General features: G+C 45.2%; 1 protein-coding gene across 1 annotated transcript in view; it reads right to left on the bottom strand.

Moving 5' to 3' along the window:
* The window catches only part of MTRF1 (mitochondrial translation release factor 1), a 12,107-nt gene that overhangs the window by 870 nt on the left and 1,237 nt on the right, over window positions 1–10,000 (bottom strand). Inside the window, 8 exon segments of the mRNA XM_087726261.1 lie at window positions 1,555–1,653; window positions 3,403–3,539; window positions 4,497–4,614; window positions 5,777–5,870; window positions 5,872–5,944; window positions 6,032–6,139; window positions 7,274–7,355; window positions 9,015–9,106. Of these exon segments, the coding sequence (XP_087582387.1) occupies window positions 1,555–1,653; window positions 3,403–3,539; window positions 4,497–4,614; window positions 5,777–5,870; window positions 5,872–5,944; window positions 6,032–6,139; window positions 7,274–7,355; window positions 9,015–9,106 (803 nt within the window).

Here is a 10,000-nt window from a genome sequence, read left to right as displayed (position 1 = left end):
GTGAAATACGGAAAGGAGAAATCGATGAACCAGAATTTTAGTCCAGATGTCAGAAAATAAATGAAGAAAGGAGAGAAAATTTGGCAGAAATAATTAGAGTAATCTCGGCAGAAGCACTAATGATAACAAAAGTTAAGCTGATAAAAGGAGCTGATAGAAGGTTTCGAATCCTTATTAGACATGCAATGAACAAGTTCTTAAGAGAAGTTCACATAAGACTTATCAAGAAAACACTTAGAATACAGACTTTACAAATGGCAAGAGATATTGGACTACACTATTTCTGGAAGGATACAGGATGATGAAATGAAATGTCACAATAAATTTTAGTTAAATGTAAAATTTTGAGTGCTATGTACAATGTAATAATAGCTATAGTCAAATAAATGATTAATAATGATAACAAAGCATTTATATATACTTGATTGATAATATGAAATTTTATATAATACTGTAAGTGAGGATTATGGAGATGAAGTTGAAAAGCCTTTTTATAAAACATAAACAATTCTATATAGAATAGAATATAAAAATGCAATGTCATTGGATGATTTCAGATGATGTAATAAAATGTCACAATATAAATTTACTTCAAATTTAATATGCCTTATGTTGAAAGGATATAATAATAGCTAGGCTTAATGGATGTTTAATAATTATAACAATTTGTATACATGTATATTAGATTGATGATACTAATAATGGGGAAAAAACATGGAATTGAAAATTATTAGAGAATGTTATCAATGCTAAAATAATAGAATGACTTAGAATAGGAGGAAGCATAATAACAATGTATATAAAGCTATCTTGATTGTCAATAGGTGAATTTTGATAAAATTCAATTGATGACTATGGAAAGGACCTTGTAACCAATCAACACACTGTGTGTAGTTGAGACTTTTATGTTATGTGTGTTGTGTGTGACAAGCCTGCAATTATATTCCTTTTAGAATTTTGGCCTGCCACACTTTCTCTTATTTCATTATGCTGTTTCATTAGTATAGTTGATGGGAGCGGGGAATAGAAAGGAGTAGGATTGTGGAATGTGTTATTTTCATTCTTTACTAGAAGCCATGGTCATCTTTTGTCTCTGCACCAGTACACCTGACCGGAAGCAGCTGGGTGGAGACGCCAGCGTGGAAGAAGAAGATTGGACCATTTCATGGATTGTGGGTGTGGGGACAAGATCATGAACTGGGTGGGATTCTGATGTCATTTCCAGAATTGGGATTAACACAGATGTGCTAAGATGTCTGCTTTATTAAATTGGAACTTTAAGGATCGTTTTGCCTTGGACTTTGATTTAATTCTACGTGATACTTGGAACGCTGACAGTGTGTTTGTGTTTTGTCTGAAAATAAAAATTTTATTTAAAAAAAAACAATTCTGGGTTAAATTAAGGCCATGTTTAAAAGCACCCACCAAATCCGAAAAAAAAGGGGTGATATATTCACATTTAACCCTTTGGTACATAATCATTCACCTCGGAGGAACCACAGATGCTCCTGATTGCCGGGGAAAAATTCTGCCCACCTATTTTTGAATAAATACCTTGATATCGCGGACCTCATAGGAAATCCTATGGTCAGTCACCCGATCTTGGTTGAAGTTGTACGTGCGTATCCTCTCCGATTGGGATCTTGACCCTAACTGGGAAAAGAGGACAGAGGTAGTCCTCGACTTACGACCATAACTGAGCCCAAAACCCTGGCTGCTAAGTGAGACAGTTGTTAACACACAGTTATTAGATGACTCTTTTTATGTAACGTGTTCCACCACGCACTTTGCAACTTTTGATTTCTCGTAAGAAACCGTAATATTTCAGCACACGGTTGCAAGGAATCCCAATCTGGAATGGTTTTTCATCTGTCTTGTGACAAGGAAAAAGAACACACAAACCAGTTTGGGCATTTGCTATTGTGACTTGGAAACGGGGCAGGATCAGGAATGCACAGCCCAGTCCTTGGGTGCGTTGTGGCCCACCAAGGGGCCAGTGGACCTGACAACAGATTCGGACAGTGAGAAGGTTGGGGAGGAACCTGGGCCAGTCCTGGAGTCTGGAAAGGCTCTGATGAGGGCTCTGTGTCGGAGGCAGAGAGGGGGCCAGAGCCATCTGACAGTTATCAGCTGCCTTCGGAGTCAGACATCAGTGAGGCAGAAGAACAGCTGGAGCCTGTTCTCAGTGTGCGCATGCGCAGAGCTGCCAGACGAAGGGAACAGCTAAAGAACATGGGTTGACTCGGAAGTAAGGCCACAGGTGGACGGTGAATGGCCCCTCCCAGAGGAAATAAAAGAGGAGCGAAAGGGGAGTGGAGTTTGCAGGAGACAATTACTTCGCTTCATTGGTTCGTGACTCTCCGAGACTCCTGGCCAAGTTCTGCAGAGATCGGCCTGGCAGCTCTCCAAGCCAGATAAGGTCTGTGACTGTAAATCCTCCCTTGAAAAACTTTGCCGGCTGTGAATGAGCAGAATCCACAGTCAATTAATGAAAGGGGTTTTTTGTCGGGACCAGGAGTTTGCTTCCTGCTCTCGGGAAGCCTTGATCAGAACAGAGTGTGCTTCTTGTTTGGACTTCCTCACAAGACTGATAAGGGCCGTACAAAGTAATGTACTCTCCGAAGGAAGGCTGTCCTTATCTCCCACTTCTACGGAGCCAAATGAGTCTCTTCCATCTGAGCATGGGCACTGATGGCGTTACCTAGTTTGGTAGGGAGACGTCTGCAAGAGAACTACCAAGCTCAGAGAGTGCCATCGCATTCCTCCTTCTCCTCTTCCTCCTCTCTGCAAACCTCACTCCCTTCTAGCACTGATTGCCAGGCCTGCATTTCTATTCCTTTTAGAATTTTGGCCTGCCACACTTTCTCTTATTTCATTATGCTGTTTCTTTAAGTATAGTCAATGGGAGGTGGGAATAGACAGGAGTAGGATTGTGGAATGTATTGTTTTCATTCTTTACTAGAAGCCAAGGTCATCCTTTGTCTCCGCACCTTTACACCTGACTGGAAGAAGCTGAGTGGAAATGACAGCGTGGGAGAAGAAGATTGGGCCATGTGATGGATTTGTGGGTGTGGGGACAAGATCATGAACTTTTAACTGGGTGGGATTCTGATGTCATTTCCAGTATTGGGATTTCATAACACAGATGTGCCTAAGATGTCTGTCTTATTAAATTGGAACAAAAAGGATCGTTTTGCCTTGGACTCTGATTTAATTCTGCATGATACTTGGAACGCTGACACTGATGATGTTACCTAGTTGGGTCGTGAAACGTTTGCAACAAAGCCACTCAGCTCGGAGACCCCCCCAAGGACTCCACGGTTCAATCTTGAGCTACAAATACTCCCTTTTATGACGTCTTAATCCCTCACACTGATTGAGAGCCATCCTGTTGGATCTTACCTGCAGCTTCCTCGTACTCTGCTGTTCGTTTATGTCCTTCATGACAGTCTGGAGGTAGAGTTTCTCTTTCAGAGTCTGCAACGCCGTTTCCTTATTCGCGAGCTGAGATCGGTCCTGCTGGCATTCAACGATGATCCCTCCGGAGAGAAGAAAAGGATACGATAAGACACCCATAAAGACGGAATACCAGTGGAGTTTTACAAATATAACAAAATAATAGTGGAAGAGCTAGGAGTGGAAATGTTTAACGAAGTTTTAGGAAAAGCCAAGATGCCCGAATCATGGACAGAAGCAATAATATCACTAATCCCAAAAGAAGAAACCAAACTACAAGAAGTTCAAAATTACAGGCCAATTCCATTACTAAACTCCAATTATAAAATATTTGCAGCAATTATAGCAGGAAGAATTAAACAGGTTTTAAATGAACGAATACACCCAGACCAAAACGAATTTTTACCCCACAGACACATTAAAAGTAGAGAGTCAAGAGCCCCCAGGTCTGGAGGTGGCTGATGAGGAAGAGGAGGAACAGCTGGTCCAGTGCCTGATGTGAGGATGCACAGAAGGCAGAAAGGAGAGGAGAGCAGTGGAAATCTATGGGCCGGTCCTTGGGGCGGAAGAGCCATCGCTGCTAGCGAAGCCCCATCCAAGCTCTGGGGATCAAAGGCAGGGGTGGAGATGAATAGATGTGGCAGAGGAGAGGAGAGCAGTGGAAATCTATGGGCCGGTCCTTGGGACAGACGAGACATCGCTGCTAGCGAAGCCCCTCCCTAGCTCTGGGGATAAAAGGCAGGGGGCGGAGATGAATAGGTGGGACAGACAACTTCTCATCTCCTGGATGGACAGCCTTGTTAGCCTGCGATGAGAGAGAAACTTTTTGCTGGCGCTCCTATTAAAGGAATCGTTGCTTCAACTACAGAGGGTTGGCCGTGTTTGGGGGGCTGGGTCAGAACAAGCGAATCTTGAGGTCTAAGAGGAAGAAAAGGTCACCTATTACAGTATTAGAAGCTGGAACATTGATATTAGATTAATATTTACACATATTTACATAAATAAGGAAGTGATGATTAAAAAGAAAAATAACACCGTACCTGTAGGGAGGTGTACAACTCGAACAGCGCTGTCTGTTTTGTTGACGTGCTGTCCCCGGCGCCCTTGGCTCGAAAATGTGTCAATCCGTAAATCGCTGGGGTTGATTTTTATCTCTACCTGGAGAAAGAGGAGTCCAAGGTGTCATTTTATGGGGAGCAGGATGGATGGATGGATAGGAGAGAGGGAGGAAGGACAAGAGATGAGACAAGACAAGACAGTAAGACGGATACAGAAAAGGGAGAGATGGGAGAAAAAGAGGAAGGAAGGATAAAGGAAGGGAGGGGAAAAGGAGTTCCATGGTATACATGGGATTCCTCCTACTAAAAGATGGAAACGTTTGAAGCATCTTGCAAGACGGAGTCACATCTATGGAAATAATTGATTTGCTGCTAACTTACATGTGGCATTCAACAGATGGAAAGACACAGAGAGAGACAGACAGACAGACAGACAGAAAGAAAGAAAAACAGAGAAAGAGTAATAGACAGAAAGAAAAAGAAACAGAGATAGAGAGACAAAGAGACAAAAAGAGATAGACAGATAGAAAAAGAGAGAGACAGATACAAAGACAAAGAGAGAGAGAAACATATAGACAGAGATAAAGTCAGAGAGAGAGAGAGAGAGAGAGAGAAAGAGAAAGACAGATAGAAAAAGAGAGATATAGATAGAAATACAGAGAGACCCACAGAGAGAGAGAGACAGCGATAGGCAGAAAGATAGAGAGAAAGATATAGACAGAGAGAGAGGTCAGAGAGAGAGATAGAGAGAAACGTAGATAGACAGAGATAAAGTCAGAGAGAGAGAGAGAGACAGATAGAACAAGAGAGATATAGATAGAAATAGAAAGAGAGACACACAGACAGACTGATAGACAGAAAGATAAAGAGAAAGAGAGAAAAAGATTTAGACAGAGATAAAGTCAGAGAGAGAGAGAGAGAGAGAGACAGAAAGATAAAGAGACAGAGAGAGAGAAAGAGAGAGATCAGAGAGAGAGAATTGTAGAGATAGACAGAGATAAAGTCAGAGAGAGCGAGAGAGAGAGAGAGAAAGACAGAAAAAGAGAGATATAGATAGAAATACAAAGAGAGAGACACAGACAGACCGATAGACAGAAAGATAAAGAGAGAGAGAGAAAGATTTAGACAGAGATAAAGTCAGAGAGAGAGAGAGAGAAAGACACACAGAGAGACAGAGATAGACAGAAATATAAAGAGAGAGAGAGAGAGAGAGAGAGAGAGATGGAGAGGGAGAGAATGAAAAGCTGTGAGGAAACTTCTACCTTCTCGGACAGAGGGAGGACGATGACCGTCATGGTCCCGGTGTGCATTCTCTGCATTCTGGAAGACAAACCGCTCTGGGGGATCCGCTGCACGTGTCCCTCCTTCAAACTTCAAGCGTTGGTAGGCGTGGCTTCCCAAGACTCGGGCCGCTGCGTGGTGGAGCCCCCCTTAAACAATGCAGAACCTGTTCAGTGGGGGGAGTGAGTGGAGGGGGGGGACCCCATGGAGATATCCGGGCGAGGGGCTTCTCCTACCTATCTCAGCTCGGCAGTACTTGGTGACTTCAAACGTCCAGCCTTTGTATTCTGCGTAATTCTGGTACATGTCGAAGATTTCTCTCGTGAACTGCTGGCAAATGTCGCCTGAAACATAAAATCCCCTGAAATCTCAGTATGAACAATATTTTTTATAAAGAATTTGCAAGCACGACGAAGGACAAGGCCGCCCTCAACCGTTCAAAGTAACAACAGCACTGAAAAGAGAGACTTATGACCGTGTTTCAAAGTTACGACGGTTGCAGCATTCCCACGGTCCAGAGTTACGACCATTGCCGCATTCCCACGGTCCAGAGTTACAACCGTTGCAGCTTTCCCATGGTCCAGAGTTACGACCATTGCAGCTTTCCCACGGTCCAGAGTTACGACCATTGCAGCATCCCCACGGTCCAGAGTTACGACCATTGCAGCATTCCCACGGTCCAGAGTTACGACCATTGCAGCATTCCCATGGTCCAGAGTTACGACCATTGCAGCTTTCCCACGGTCCAGAGTTACAACCATTGCCACATTCCCACGGTCCAGAGTTATGACCATTGCAGCTTTCCCACGGTCCAGAGTTATGACCATTGCAGCATCCCCATGGTCCAGAGTTACGACCATTGCAGCTTTCCCACGGTCCAGAGTTACGACCATTGCAGCATTCCCACGGTCCAGAGTTACGACCATTGCCGCATTCCCACGGTCCAGAGTTACGACCATTGCAGCTTTCCCACGGTCCAGAGTTACGACCATTGCAGCATCCCCATGGTCCAGAGTTACGACCATTGCAGCATTCCCACGGTTCAGAGTTACGACCATTGCAGCATCCCTACGGTCCAGAGTTATGACCATTGCAGCTTTCCCACGGTCCAGTGTTATGACCATTGCAGCATCCCGCAATCAAATTTAGGACGCTTCCCAACCGACTCCTATTTATGACGGTGGCAGTGTCCCGGGGCTTGTGACCATCTGACCAGCGAAGCCCATAGGGGAAGCCGGATCCATTTAACAACCACATCACTAACTTGATTCACGTAACCACGGTGGACAAGCAAGGTCGTAAAACGGGGCAAAACTCCCTTCCCTTCGCTTAGCAACTGAAATTTTGGGACCCTCTGGTGGTCGTAAGTCGAGGACCACGCTAAAAAGAAAAACTTAGGAACGCAACAAAAATAAATCAGTTCCACAAAGCCAGGAACTCAAACTATGATATTTTGAAATTATGACATTTTTGCTCACCGCCTGTCGTCCTGCCGGATGTGACTTCTAAAAGGACGCTGTTTTCGTCGTATTTGTCCCTCGGCATTATCTTCTCACACAGCTGAAGAAAGGGGGGAAAAAACGAAACATCGGTCGACAAATAACCTTATACGCCCATTTCGACGGTGTTCGTAACTCCCGTTATCGGATCTTAAGAATTCCTTTTGTAACTGAGAGCAGTCCTCGACTTATGACCCCAAGGGAACCCAAAGCTTTCTGTTGCTAAACGAGACATTTGCTGAGTGAGCTTTGCCCCATTTTACGACCTGGATTGCCACAGTTACTAAGTGAATTGCAGCAAGTTGTTAAGTTTAGTTGCACGTTCGTTAAGGGAATCGGGCGTCCCCGTGGACTCTGTTCCTCAGCAGGTCACAAAAGGGAGGTCACGTGATCATGGAACACTGCAACAGTCCCAAGTACATGCCAGTTGCCAAGTTTCTGTATTTTGATCGCATCACCATGGGGAGACCACCATGATCAGAGCTGAAGAAGCTTCTTGGATGAGAAGCAAAACGTCTTCAAGGGAAAAAAAAACAAGAAAGTCCAGTGGCCTCTTGAAAAAAGCACCTTTGGGACAACCGTGGCCTGGATGATGGAGGATCTCCATGGACCTTCCTTTGAAAGTGTTTTGCTTCTCATCCAAGTAGTCTCGTCATAGGAGGAGGAAGAGGAGGAGGAGGAGGAGGAGGAGGAGGAGGAGGAGGAGGAGGGGAGGAGGAGGAGGAGGAGGAGGAGGAGGAGGAGGAGGAGGAGGAGGAGGAGGAGGAGGAGGAGGAAGCCACCTGTCAAGCAGAACTAAAGAAGCTTCTTGGATTTGCTTCTCATCCAAGTAGCCTCTTCAAAGGAGGAGGAGGAGGGGAAGAAGAAGAAATAGTAGTAGTAGAAGGAGGAGGAGAAGGAGAGGAAGAGGAAGAAGAGGAGGAAGGAGGAAGGAGGAGGAGAAGGAGAAGGAGGAGGAGGAGGAGAAGGAGAAGAAGAAGAACAACAACAACAACAGCAACAACAACAACAACTACTAGAAGAGGAAGAGGAAGAAGAAGAAGAAGAAGAAGAACTAGAGGAAGAGGAAGAGGAAGAGGAAGAGGAAGAAGAGGAAGAGGAAGAGGAGGAGGAAGAGGAGGAGGAGGAGGAGGAGGAGGAGGAGGAGGAGGGGAGGAGGAGGAGGAGGAGGAGGAGGAGGAGGAGGAGGAGGAAGCCACCTGTCAAGCAGAACTAAAGAAGCTTCTTGGATTTGCTTCTCATCCAAGTAGCCTCTTCAAAGGAGGAGGAGGAGGGGAAGAAGAAGAAATAGTAGTAGTAGAAGGAGGAGGAGAAGGAGAGGAAGAGGAAGAAGAGGAGGAAGGAGGAAGGAGGAGGAGAAGGAGAAGGAGGAGGAGGAGGAGAAGGAGAAGAAGAACAACAACAACAACAACAGCAACAACAACAACAACTACTAGAAGAGGAAGAGGAAGAAGAAGAAGAAGAAGAAGAACTAGAGGAAGAGGAAGAGGAAGAGGAAGAGGAAGAAGAGGAAGAGGAAGAGGAGGAGGAAGAGGAGGAGGAGGAGGATGCTTCTTGGATGAGAAGCGAAATGTCTTCAAGGAAAAACCAAGGAAGTCCAGTTGCCTCTTGAAAAAACCACCTCTGGGACAACTCTGACCAGGATGACTAAGAATCTCCATAGACAAAACCCTTGATAAACACAGGGCACAACAGCTGGATGCAGCTGGCTTCTGCTCACCTCCAGGTAGAGAGCTCTCATCTTCTGCCTCATGCCTTCCTTCTCCTCTGTGGCAAGTTCTAGCAGTGGTTTCTCTTCTGACTCAGTTAGCTCTGTAACAAAACAGCAGAACCACGGAAGTTGAAAAGAGATGAGTAAGTTACACCAGACGTCTGAAAATCAGGTATGGGTGACGCTTCCCTCAGACGTGACGGAAACAAAGACATCGTGACGTTCCACAAAAGGAGGAACCCCCCCCCCCAAAAAGGCAGTCCTCAACTTATAACAGTTCACGTAAGCTTCGAAACATACTGGTGCCGCTTTCACTTTTACTGCTTCGCAGCTTGCCAATGAACTATTGGGGGGGGGGGGCGGGAAGGAATAGCAATAGCAATAGCAGTTAGACTTATATACCGCTTCATAGGGCTTTCAGCCCTCTCTAAGCGGTTTGCAGAGTCAGCATATCGCCCCAACAACAATCTGGGTCCTCATTTCACCCACCTCGGAAGGATGGAAGGCTGAGCCAACCTTGAGCCGGTGAGATTAGAACCGCCGAACTGCAGGTAACAGTCAGCTGAAGTGGCCTGCAGTGCTGCACCCTAACCACTGCGCCACCTCGGCTCTTAAGGAAGATGGAATCGGAGTGTGGGTTTTAAACCTCAGGCGGTGAGAACCAAGGTCCCTTCAGCAGGGGTTCGCCGCACTTCCAAGACCTTTTCTCAGAACAATATGGTGAAATTTAATTGGACAAGGAGCAGGAGGGAGGAGGATTCTACGCTTTAATTATACGGAATTACGCGGGAATTAGCCGGAGCTGGTTTTGCTTTCACGCTGTCCCGAAATGACGTACTCCATAAAGTTTAGCATTAAGGGACCGTCAGTCGGAACCTTGACAATTTGTTCAAAGTTAGAGGCACCAAAAAAAGTGACTTAGGAGTGCTTTTCACACTTACGACCAGGGCGGGATTTAGATAAAAAGAGGCCCTAGGCTATTCCACTTCTGAGGC

This window comes from Thamnophis sirtalis, unplaced genomic scaffold, assembly GCF_051295495.1.
Source record: "Thamnophis sirtalis isolate CommonGarterSnake01/CBP01778 unplaced genomic scaffold, rThaSir2_p1.2 scaffold_12, whole genome shotgun sequence".
Classification (NCBI taxonomy): Eukaryota; Metazoa; Chordata; class Lepidosauria; order Squamata; family Natricidae; genus Thamnophis; species Thamnophis sirtalis.
This window is presented reverse-complemented; position numbering and strand designations above follow the sequence as displayed.